At 39.1% G+C, this 12697-nt stretch overlaps 3 protein-coding genes across 3 annotated transcripts in view; 1 reads left to right on the top strand and 2 right to left on the bottom strand.

The window, feature by feature from the left end:
- Positions 1–12697, bottom strand: part of kcnn2 (potassium calcium-activated channel subfamily N member 2) — a 259379-nt gene that overhangs the window by 81745 nt on the left and 164937 nt on the right. The window lies entirely within an intron of this gene.
- LOC103023969 (prenylcysteine oxidase 1) overlaps positions 1–12697 on the top strand; it is a 121947-nt gene that overhangs the window by 44838 nt on the left and 64412 nt on the right. The gene's annotated exons all lie outside the window — the stretch shown is intronic.
- The window catches only part of slc20a1b (solute carrier family 20 member 1b), a 29897-nt gene continuing 18928 nt past the window's right edge, over positions 1729–12697 (bottom strand). The window contains exons 7-11 of the mRNA XM_007257805.4: positions 10566–10793; positions 9245–9791; positions 7766–7951; positions 6221–6305; positions 1729–5445 (exon numbers count right to left, since the gene is read on the bottom strand). Of these exons, the coding sequence (XP_007257867.3) occupies positions 5287–5445; positions 6221–6305; positions 7766–7951; positions 9245–9791; positions 10566–10793 (1205 nt within the window). The 3' untranslated portion in view covers positions 1729–5286. The remainder of the gene's footprint in view (positions 5446–6220; positions 6306–7765; positions 7952–9244; positions 9792–10565; positions 10794–12697) is intronic.

The following is a 12697-nucleotide window of genomic DNA, read 5'->3' as shown; positions in this document are numbered from 1 at the left end:
TTGAGTAGCATCACTGTGCTAACGCTCGGAGGAAAGTGCAGCGACTCGATTCTGATACACCAGCTCACAGACGCAGCCTTGTGCTGATCCACATCAACCTTTGGAGTGATGAGGAGAAAGAGCTCCATTTACTGTATACAAGCAAGGCCAACTGTGCTCTCTCAGGGCTCTGGCAACTGATGGCAAGCTGCATGAAAGCCCCTTCATTCTTTTTATACCTCTCTTTATAGCCCATGTCCGGCATTAGAATAAGCATGATGCCAATAGGTTAATTGTGATGGTGTATCTGCTCCAGACAGTCTTATTCTATTGGCAGTACTTCTCAACAGAGCCTAGATCTGCTGTGTGCGCACAGTTGCAACTTAAAGTAGTGTAATGCAGCATTTATTAGGAAAGGTCTCTACAAACATTTGGAAATATACAGTAAATAAGCTCCTCTTCTAATGAGGATGAAATGCTGGTAGGATCATAAAGTTCAGCGAGAAGAAGCCACGGATCTCACACCCGGCGTCCGCAGCTCGTCCGAGGAATTTGGAGCCAGTGATTTAATTCGTCACTGCGGTGTCATAAATCATCTGGCACAAAGATGATAAAATCATGGTTGTGTGAATACAGGGTCAGCTGGAGCACGTTCAGCTAACCCCCAAGTGCAGAGGCTGTACTTCCAACTGACCAGCTCTGACTGGGAGCATTTTATTCACTTTTAAAAGGTAAAAATATAAATTCGATGTACCAAAAAAAGCCTTTAAAAGGGTAAATATCATGAAATAGGTCAGAACACTATGTACAAAAGGTATTTAGAGAAGCGTTCTTCCATTGATGTGTGTTTCTTCTAAAGCAGTTTATAGAATATTTTAGTGTTTATATTAGACTAAGTTTATGTTCATTTACTTCAGTCTCCCTTTCTATGGGCAAGACTTCTATAACAGAAATAGACAATCTGTGTAAGCAATCGGTGAAACTTGGTGATGATCTGTAAGTGCAATTGCAGAGAGCATGCGCCAGAGTACTTTTAAAGCATGTATTTTGGTGCAATTTCTTTATAAAATGGATAAAAGCAAGTTATTTAATTCTTCATTTCTTTGGTCTAACGATGAATGAATAATCAGATGAAGACTGACGAGTTTGATGTTCTGATATCTCCATGTTCACAGCAGCTCAAATAACAAGCAAAAGATGTTACAGCCAAAAAAAGGACCTACCAAACCATTTCATTTTCATTTTAAAATGAATATATATTTGGCTTTGTAGGGATGACATGTATTATAATATTTGGCCTACCCAAGCTACCCAAATGTCTCAACTTAAAATAAAAAAAATAATAAAAAAAATTCTACTTTGAACCTAAATAGTAAATTTAGAGAAAATTATATTGAAGACCTTGAATGGAAATCTGGTTAAGTCGTTTTAAGACACTACTGGAACCCTGAATATTATGACTATTATATGTGGATTGCAAATTTTTTTCCAATTCTTAATGTTTTTAAACCACCACCCATCCTCTACAGGGATTAAACAAGCTGTGTGCACACATGCAATTGCACATCTGTGCGCAACTTGCAACTCAATGCATTAATTATTTGAAAAATTATTAAAAGAGTATTTACAAATATTTACACAAGAGTATACAAAGATTATACAAAAAGGACAACTTTTGAAGTAATGATAAACTAGTTCAGTTGTGTACCCCACTTTGTTTTATTAGAAATAAAGCAAAGACAAAAGATATTCCCAAAAAAAGCATCTTTATTATTATTTTTTTTTTGTATTTTTCTTCCCCAGCTCGAATGCCCAGCATGGGCATCAGAGTATACGCATACAATATACACACAAGTTTTTTTTTTCTTTCTTTCTTTGGTACCTAAAAAAAATGAACCCAACAGAAAAGTTAAGGCAACTACAGCAATTCTAAAGGTCTAGATGCTTTAAGTGCGGTAGCCAAGTTGCCACTCTGGAAAGGTGGCACCACTGCAGTGGATGCAACTGCGAGACCCCCAGCGGTCCAGCAAGGGGTCTGGGATTACAAACCCCAGCTACTACTGTCCAGTTTTAACACGCCAGTGACTGTACACACACACCACTGCTTTAAAACGAGAGAGAGAAGAAAAAAAACAACCATGCAAACGTTGCCAGCTTCATGAATGAGCTGGTTGTATGCAGCATTTGCTTTAATTCATTTTATTTTAGCCTTGTTATTAAGCAACATTAGCATGATTAGCGTAACCCTCTACCTCTCGAAGAAAAAAAAAAAAGAAAGTGGCCCCTCACGCCTAACTCTAACCAAATCATTCAGTTTGCTGGAGGTGCTAGCATATGCGACCCTATGAGCACTTATATACATTACGCTGCACAAGCGGATGCTTGCGTACATCCTATAGCAGGCAGTGCCCACCGCCTGCAGTTAGCTGTAGTCCACCTGCACTGCAAACATCACTGTTACGGCACTGACTAATGATGAGGACCTTTTTTTTTTTCTTTTTTTTATCTGCTTTAAAAATGGCTAGACTCAGACTGCAGACACACTGAATTTAGATTAGTTTTGCAAGGTTGTATTTGCAAGCAATCAGAATGGATTTGCCTGTCTTGACAGCACAAGAAAGTATCTGCATGAATTTTCTGTGGTATCGAGGTCTGTCTGAACCCCTGCACTTTTCACTCAATTTCTAAAATGTGGTTTGGGCCCAATTTGCAAAAAAACCCTGATTGTGTGGTTTCTTGCTGCTCAGGTGATCAAAAATCAATCAATCAATCTGGATACAAATCAGATTTGGATTTGTTTTGCAAGTCAGACGTTCAGATTGGATTTGCCCATCTTGACAGCACAAAAGTATTTGCATGGATGTCTTCTTGGAACCCTGTTCTTCCATCACTCTGGACAGTCACATTTTAAACCACTTCTAAATTAGTTTTAGGCCCAATTTGCCTGACTGTGTGGTTTCTGGCTGTTTAGATTATTAAAAAATAAATCTGTATACAAATGAGATTTGGGATGGCAGTCTGATCATAGCCAAGTTGTAGGTATTATAATGCATAACAACTCACTAAGCAGTGCAGGTGGATCTACAGCTGCCTGAATTGGTCGAACACGGAGCTACAGCGAGCAGCGGGAACCTCAGGGTTTAGCAGGCTGGAGCGAAGAAGAAGCATGACGCGCTGCACCAGCTGACTGATTGCGCTCAAGTTTCACAGGAAAAATCTTAAGGTCTCGTTTCCAGCATTACAAAAAGTTTCACGCCCTTCAATTCCTGATCAAATAAAAAGGTCTACTTCAGTGAGTGTTTAAGATACTGGTCCTGTAGTCACGGCAAACGCCACAGCAAAAACTGGTAAACTAAAATAGTCCCAGGAAGAAAGGAAAAGGTCAGTTCAAGCCACAGCTCGAAGGGGTCGCTACGAATTCTGTTTAAACCAGTTTTTAAAATTTTACCAGCTCTGGTCCACTGTTTGTTCAGCGTTTATCCATTCACTTTAACTGCAACCGAAACCAAAAACTACACTGTTGAGATTCACTCAAAACCCTAAATTTACTCTCCAGTTTAACCCAGCTCTTCATTCACTAGGACACATCAGCTAACAAAAGCCTGTGCTTGCCAACATCACTGTAGGAGTGATTGGGTACAGTAGATGACGCTCTTTCCCCCTATTCTGACTTGATTTGAACAGTGTCTACAGTGTTTTGGGGGCTGTTTGAATACAGAACTTACTGACTGTTTACGGTTGCTGTGGTCTGCATCAATAGAATCACGAGAACATCAACAGCCTGTACAAGTCAGGCTATGGTGTAGATTTAAGGCAGAGGCATAAATTAGCCTTAAAGCCTCACAGCCAAAAATAATAAAATAAAGTTAAATAAACTGGACAGAACGGCAGTCACAGTTTGTTAGTTACACTGGCCAATGGGGAGAGTGTCAAAGTTAGGCTACACTTAATCAGTTACTCAGTACAGAATGCAACATATGGCAACCAATTATCCACTGCAAACATTAGGGAGCCCATTTAATTTAAGCAAGTGTGGCCAAACGCAGAGTAATTACTCAACATGTGCAATGCTTTCTCTACTTACTTATTTTTGCCAATGTACTAAAAAAAATAACCTCTCGACTGCCTTTGTATTAAAGTCTGACCTGCTGAAGACGTCTAAAGCACTGGAATGAAGACCTCAAGATATACTGAGGAAAAGAAAAACGAGAGAGAAAAAAAAAATAAAAAGAGGATAGTCCCAAAAACCGAGTATTAAACTGGTCTCATCTTTGTAGTGTAGAATAAAAGAAGTAATTGATGAAAATGAAAGTGATGGCTGTAAACGTGCACAGCATTAAAAAAAACAATAAAATAATGAGGAGGTCTGATTATAAAGAGAAGACATAAGGCTGTGCTGCAAATCTAGACTGATAGTCTGATCACAAAAGTGGAAAATAAGTACAGGACCAGCTCACTGATTCACACTTACTGAACCTGCTATACAACAAGATTTGATGAGGAGGATGACACTCCTAAAGCATTTTCTAAACCTATAAACCTTTTAAGGACGTTGTCGTCGCAGTCATTAAGGATTTTATATGTATAAATGTAATAATAATAATAAAAAAAGAAAATCCAGCAACCTCGTTTGCAACTGAATACTTGTGAACCGAATGAGTGAACGTCATGTTAAGAGGAGGATAGTGAGTGTAGAAACATGTCTTTAAAGAAAAAGAAAGGCTAATACTGCACTGTAATTGTTCTTTGTCACCTAAAAAAAAATTAAGTTATTTACATATAATTACATTAAAAAAAGAGAAAAATCTTTTTTTTCCTTTGTTGATTAACTATTTACAAAAAGAGGTGAGTATGTATATAATATATATAATAATATTTAGATGGCAACAATTCATCTAGTCAGAGAACAAAAGGAAAGAAAAGAAAACAGAAGAAAAATATAAAGAAAAGAAACCTGTTACAAAAGGCATGTGATGTGACCTGGTGCAGACGCACGATTGGATGAAGAGAACGAATGCACGCAAGAATCATGTCAAGTCAATGCAGGCTGCTAAAACAACGCTGCAAGCTGAGAATCACAAGCCACAAGGCTTTTGTTTAAATAAAAAAAAAATGTAATGTCCCCATTACACACTGAAACAGAGAAACAAAAAAGAAAGAAAAAGAAAATAGAAAAGAAAAGAGAAAAAGAATTGATAAAGTAGCGAGGCAGCAAAACAGGGCAACAGGGCACCTAGCATCCGCCCCCCTCGCGTGTCTAAGCTGCAGATGGCAGAGGGTGTAGCAGTACCGCAGCGTCGTGAGGGCTCAGACGAAGATGACGTAGGTGAAGAGGGCCATGATGGCGGCGCTGATCAGGCCGGAGATGGGCACGGTCACGAACCAGGCCATGAAGATGTTCCTGAAAAGACGCCAGTCTACGGCCTTCCGGGAGCGCATCCAACCGACAGCCACCACAGAGCCCACCTAAACACACACACACACAGATTACAGGTAATTAGATCACAGTCATCATCAGTCCTGTGTGCTCAGACTCTGTCAGGCTTGTATGTGTGCTTTGCTGTGGGTTACAGAGTCAATGTTTCTTCATATTTTAGATAAATATACCACCACTACCATGATAAAATTTGCATCCAAATGTCTAACTCATTGTTAAGGTCAGTATGTTAGCTAGCTCTCTTCTACCCATAGTTTTCTCCTCGGTAACGTAGCTAGCTTACCGATAACGCTAGTATGCTTGCTAGCTCGCTGCTAATGTGAACTTGCTCGCCGTTGACAATAGTTCTCTCCCCAGATTAGATGTTCTCGGTGAGCCACTGTGTTTTGACTATCATAATCAAGTATATATTGTCCAGCCCTACTACCAACAAAATAGGCCTTCTTAAAACCATGCTTAGAGGGGTATAAAGCACCCTAGCATTGAGCAGTGAAGCAATTTTATTTAGAATGTACCCATACAGTAACCATTAAATGGGAAGCTTTTACCCATTTGCTTAGGTAAATCCAGACAAGCAGTGCAGGAAGGGAATGGGATGGAACTAATGTATAACCTCAGCTGTAAGGTGCAGGATTGTTATCTTCCAATTGTATGTAACAAACAAAATAAACACACACCTAGAGTTTTTCCACTCATATTCTAATCAGAAGTAGTTCTCCACCCTATTCAAATTGGTCTGACATTGCAAACTAAGCTCATGCTTATGCAAAGCAGAACACTGTGGGCATCTGGTCCTTCACTCACCTTGCAATGGGTGGTGGAGACAGGAAGACCGATGTTGGAGGCAACCACAACAGTGACAGCAGAAGCCAGCTCAATGCTGAATCCACTGTAATAAAAAGAAGAGAGAGCGTTTAGTCAAAAAAAAAAAAGAAACATTTACTTCAACAAACACATGATAAAACTATTTAATACCCTTGATTTCCCAATAATTTTGCCCTTATAGTGTAATACAAATTGACCCAATCTAAATTTTGCAGTTCTCTATATTGTAATCAGACTTTCACAATGAATAGACTAACATGGGCTCAAAAACAACATCCACATTTTATGAGGCTTCAAAAGAAAAGACAAAAGCTCAAAGCAAAGCAGTTTCAAACCCAGATTTAGAAAAAAACAGCTGGTAAAATCTGACCAAAACGCTCCATAAATCTCTGAATTGGACTCAAGTGATACATTTATAGTGTTTATGCTGCAGCTGGTACACAGGCACAGATAGCCACAACACAGGAGCCATCCCGTGCCTATGCCTTTACCAGCAGAGCAAGTTCCTGTTTTATAGAAGGGTGGGACTTCTCGTAAGTCAGTCTGCTGAGCATTATGAGCCATCCCATTTATATTTCAACCAGTGAACCGTCTCTTCCTCCTGTAATGACTACATTCCATTTCAGGGCTCTTTAGTAGTAATGCCCTTTCTATTTCCTACACACTTAAATCCAGTCAATAAGGCAACACATGTTTAAGTTGCTCGACTTGTACTGCACTGGAGCCACAAGTCTAGAGTTAGTTTTATATAAAAGTGTTGTTGAGTAAGTCGACTTTAAGATCTAGTTTACAAACAACCATGTAATGTAACGAGTAAAGAAAAAGATTTTAAATTAATGTATTTACAGCTTCACTACTGTACAACATAATTTAAAAACCTACAAGTCATGCCAATAGTCATGGATAAGACATTTCTGTAGGTTTAAAAATGCAGCGAAATAGTACTTCAGGGAACATGGTTTTATGAAAGGCTGTAGTTGAGTAAACCTGTTTTGCTAGTAAACTATACACTTGAGATTAAGAACACCTTTTGGTCAAAACAGCAACTTTTAAAATAATCTACAGATAAAGAATAAAAAAGCTAGTCACTTTACTCAGTGATTTCAAATGAATGTCTGTATAGGACTCCTAAAGAGCATAACATTTAGGTAAAGCATGATTACTCCACAATATATCTGTGTAAAAAATAAAAATAAAAATAAATAAATAAATAAATTTAAACATCCACATAATGAGAAAGGGCCTATACTTAAACACTTTATTTCAGTGCATTACAGCGTACAGCTCTCACTAATAGTAATACAGGTGACTTTTAGATTTCATACATATATATAATTCATATATATCAGAAGATTTATTCTGTTGAATCCCACAAAAACAAATAATCTGAATTTTACAAAGATACGTTGGTGGAACTGAATTTTGTAAGAAATGTAATTGTAATAAACTAAAGAGACAAACGTTACGATGATTATGCTTAGCCTAACGCAGGTTTAAAGATGGAAGGAAGGCTGCAGTACACACCTAGAGGGAGTGATGGGGGTCAGATCTTTGCCCATGGTCTGGATGACTCTACGGCCCCACACCCACAGTCCAGCGCAGATGCCCACTCCACCATACAGCAGCAGCCAGATTGGAGTCGGTGCATTGGACTCCACAGATCCACTCTGATAGACCAGCCAGAGTGCCACCAGTGGCCCAATAGCGTTACTGCAGGAGAGAGAGGAGGAAAAAGGAGTGAGTCACTGTTTTACTGAATGTTTTTCAGTCTTCTATATACTTGACAAATCCTGGAGACCCTTAAGGCTGGATTAGTCAGCTGCCTCTACTGGTTAGAACTTGTTTTTTTTGGCCTGAGGGCACAGCCAGCTTGGGCAACATGGAGAAAATGAGTTTGTGAAAAACAAAACATCTGCTGCTGAAGGACAAATTGTGCATGTTGCTGTGAGTTTCTTTTTTTTTTTTTTTAAGATTCATAACTTGAGCCCTTTCAAATAACATATTCTTATTTTTATTTGGTCAACTTAAAGTACATTAAATAACTTACAAATGCAAGGAGAGAATAACAGATTTTCCCCAAATATATTATTTTTTAATTGATCATGACTCTGTTTTAAATAGTATGTTCATTTTTTGTTTTGAAGCTACATTATTGGTTGAAAGCAAATACTTTGTGGACTGCCCTTTAGCATTGATCAAGAGCGTATTTCCTTTTGTAACTCATTTTAGAGCTCAAACATTACCCAGAAAACAGTTTTATCTCAGCACAGCACAGCCATAACATTTCCTTTACTGCCGCTCAAACAGGACGTCTTGTACTGATAGGCAAAACAGGCCCGTATCTTAGTAGCTACTGTTAAATGGTGGCTCAGCAGGTGTGGCCAATTCTATTGAAAAAGATATTTTCCAATAATGCAGTAAACTGGAAATTAAGATTAACATTTTAAAATGCAGAAGTAAAGAACTCACCAAAAATATTTATTTAAGAGTAATGAGTTAAATTTCCTGTTACTGTCCACTTAGACAAGGATACTTTTACTCTAGATTGCCTAAACAAACAAGTGATTAACTGTGAAATAAAACAAATTGTGAGCGGAGTGCATCGTTACACCCCTATAAGCAGGATTTAAAAAACTGCTAGTAGCACAACAGTGGCACAGTAGTGGTTAGCCAACTAACCAAATTTCCCTTTCCATCTTAAATAGTGCAGCAGTTAGTGTGGCATCTGAAGCTGCTGAAGAGTTAAGGTGTAAATGGAACAATTTTAAATTGTGAAGCAAATGAATAGCTAACTTAAGCTAGCCATCACAGAGAAATTATAGGTTATTGAACTGTTATTTATTATAAATGCATCAAGTTCCTGAAGGGTTGCCAAATTAGTAGGTGGAAGATTTTAACTACTTCCATACTTTCTCTTAAAACAAAGTTGTATTCAAGACTCTTAAACAAGAAATAGGTGGTACAGATGAGAAATTGAATACAGTAAAACAGTAAAAATCCTACCTGACATCGTTTCCACCATGAGCAAAAGAGCCAAAGCAAGCAGTGAGGATCTGCAGGAACTGGAAGAGCATGGACACTTCTGGCTTGTCTGCCTCAGCTCTATCCTCCTCCAGCGAGCTCCTGCTGCTTTCCCGGTCCTCCTCTCCCACCTCCAGGGTCACCTCTCCCTCTCCGAGGCCTTCAGGGGTGCCGTGCTCGGCCACAGCGTTGCAGTAGCTGGTGTAGCTGTCCATCCGGATCCTCTTCCTCTCCTGAGTGCCAGCCTTTTCCTTGTCTGCGTCCTCACAGGCCCGGAAGTCGGAGTCGCGGGGTCGGATCTCGCCGTGCAGGCCGATGATGGCCATGGTGTAGGAGGTGTAGCTGTTGTTTCGGCGGATGGGCCGGTCTCCACCTTCGCCCATGCAGTCGCCCACCTTGGCCAGGTGTAGTTTGTGCAGCAGGTCTTTGTAGAGGCCGGAGTCTTTGTGGACTGTGTGGTACTGGCTGTAGCCGTTGCTGGGCATGTGCGTTGGGCCGTTGCTGAACTGAACGTGGACCGTCTTTGGAACTGGTGGGGAAAAAAATGTTTTTTAAGCAAGGCTGCAAAAACAAGCATGTAATTTATAATTGAATAATTGAAAACATCAAACAAAGAACTCTTCAAACGACTATTTACATTAATACTCCACTGTTATAATTTTTAATGCAGTGATTCTGCTGCAGCGTAGCTAAAATGCAAGAAGTGTGAGTGAGAGCTAACAGGGAAACACCAAGCTTCACAAACTGAAGATCCAGTTGAGAAAATACAGTTGAACGACAAGATGAACATGACTAGGATAGTACTGTGAGTTAAGCATTTGTTTGTTCACCAAAAGGTCTGCTTTCCTGAGTATTTGGAACTTGCATGTGACTTGAGTAGCACTACTGAAAAACAATAATGACTAGAACAGCACTACTTGGGAAAACGTTTTACAAGATGCTAAAGCAAATGCGTAACCACAGTAACACTGTGATTAGAACACCATGGCAATTTACTTAAGCAAAGTAAATTTACACCTAGAATAGCACTGCTGAGGTAAATGTGAGACTAGAGCAGCACAGCAGAGGCAAATGTATTGGATTTTCTGCAGGAATATAAAAAAAAGCCAAAAGCAGCTTTTATATTGACAGTAATATTGAAAAAAGTAACTTTTGCAGATTCTGAAGCTCATTTATGTGCGTCTACAAAGAAACATGCTAAAACAGCATTTATATTTAATACTAGTCCAAAAATAGACCTGAAACATAACACGAAGAGCTTCCCTTCATGCTGCATGTGTTTACAGTCTCTCTGAGGTCTCACCATTACTGTGGCTGGTCTCGTTCTCCTTCGCCTCAGCCTCGTCCGAGTCGCCGATATCGAAGGTCACCCTGCGTTCTTCGACAACAGCAGCAGCTGGTTGGGGGTTATTTGAGGTCTGTGTGGATGCATTCTCCTCAGGAACCGGTTTGAGGATTGGACAGTGTGCCTCCACCATCTCCCTCTTCTCCATTAGGGGGCTCTCTGAGGGGCTGGAAGACTTAATTTCACCTGTAAGACGTTTAAAATAAATAAAACAAATTACTACACTAAAAAGTTCCAGGTCAAACTGGTCTGCAGTGACGTCAGGATGCGCTTCCTCAGGAATTGTACATGTTGCCACATTCCACTAAGCTTATCTGTAATAAGTTATCAAAGGTGTTGCACAATTACACGACAACAGACACCAAAAGGACACTGGTACAGAAAAATCTGGAGGATTTAACAACTCCAAAACATATCCATTTAATCTTTTTTTTTTCTCCCCATCACTGGGGTTGTGTCTTTTTTTAAAAGTGTGGTGCCAGCAGTGTTAAAAAGCATTCACTATAAACTGCGTGTAAAAGGTTAATATAAAAGCTATTAGAATGCAGTGCACTAGTTTAAAAACTCTTATGAACTGACTGATGTGATCAGACAAGCAGAAAGTGGTAATCAGCTAATAACGTAACACACAGGCATGTTTAAACACAGTGAAGCAAGTTCCTTGTTCCGTCAGAATTGTGCAACTTTGTGCCACGAGACACGATTAAAATGTCCAAGTACTGAAGTAATTATTGTGGTGTAACACACTGATATTTATTTGAATTTGGGGATGCTTCGATGTGGGAATTATGGGCTGATGCAGCTCTCCAATATATATTATACTATATACACTGTAGTGCCCCCCCCTATTGTGATGTGCATTGTATCACCAAGTTCTTGCCAATACATTTCCATATAGGCAATATTGGCCAATAATTAAATTACATGTACTTGTATGAATTCTATAGTATGTGGATATAACGTTGCCTCATTTTTGCTGACTTCTATATTTTCTACTGGGTTTACTGGGTGAATAGATCCCATTAATGTGAATGAGCTGAATTGTGGCTTTAGCTTGTTTCAGGCCTTGTTCAGGATATTTGGAGTAGTTCTTGGTAAAAATAAAAGGATACAGAGTGACGCTGGCCTTCCAGCAAAGTTCCTTCTGGAGTGTTTGCCTGTTTGCTTTGAGTGTTGTCTTAACCCTTTTTTTCAGGGCCGGTCGAACCAGCCAACATAACCTGTGACCATCATTCTGCATCCTCGTGATTATAAAGCAAATATGTCAACTAGCACAGCTATTCTGATGTCTTGATTTAAATAATCGTCCTCTTATAATAAACAACCAGAAACTAATCATTTATATCTCTTTTTTTAATTGGGACCAAAAAAAAAAAGCCGTTAAACTAATAAACTAAAGTCAGTTCTACTCTTACACTTCAAATCATGGAGGCACTTAAAATAAACAGTACAGATAAGTGGTTGACACGCGATTATTCCTTGGATTGGCTTAATTACTTTTTTTTTTTTTTTTTTTAGACCCACATCCTAATTTATCTTCACAAAATAATCTGGTTTTAAATCAGCAATAAAACTTATTGTTGTCTGGAAAGTTATTTCACTGGTCTGATATAATCAGTAGTGGCATCTCTTACGAACTGTGTAACCTGTAGTTTCTGTGTATAGCTCACAGTTCAAGCCTTAAGCCAAATCTGTAACCCCTCAGAGTTACGACGGGCTATTTGAGTCCAAAAGGCAGAAGACCAATTACTGGATCACTCTGACCCAATTACATCACTGCCCCAGTCTACTGCCCCGCTGCAGACAGACAGACCATCCAGATGGACCAACCAACAGGATCCAGCATTAAGAAATACGGGAGCGAGACGTCTGATGACCACTTAACCTAAAGCTGGTCTTTCCTAAAGTTTAAACTGAGTGTCGCCTTTATAAAAGCAGCCTGTCTCGATGTCTTGATTAAAATAATCAACCCTTGCATCTAACAAATAAAACTTACATTTTTTTACATAAAAAAAAACCTAAACATTGACTTAAACTTAATGCTTCTGGTTACATAATATCCAGGTTAAGGCCACGTTATAGTAAATTAT

The sequence above is a fragment of the Astyanax mexicanus genome, chromosome 20 (genome assembly GCF_023375975.1).
Source record: "Astyanax mexicanus isolate ESR-SI-001 chromosome 20, AstMex3_surface, whole genome shotgun sequence".
Lineage (NCBI taxonomy): Eukaryota > Metazoa > Chordata > Actinopteri > Characiformes > Acestrorhamphidae > Astyanax > Astyanax mexicanus.
This window is presented reverse-complemented; position numbering and strand designations above follow the sequence as displayed.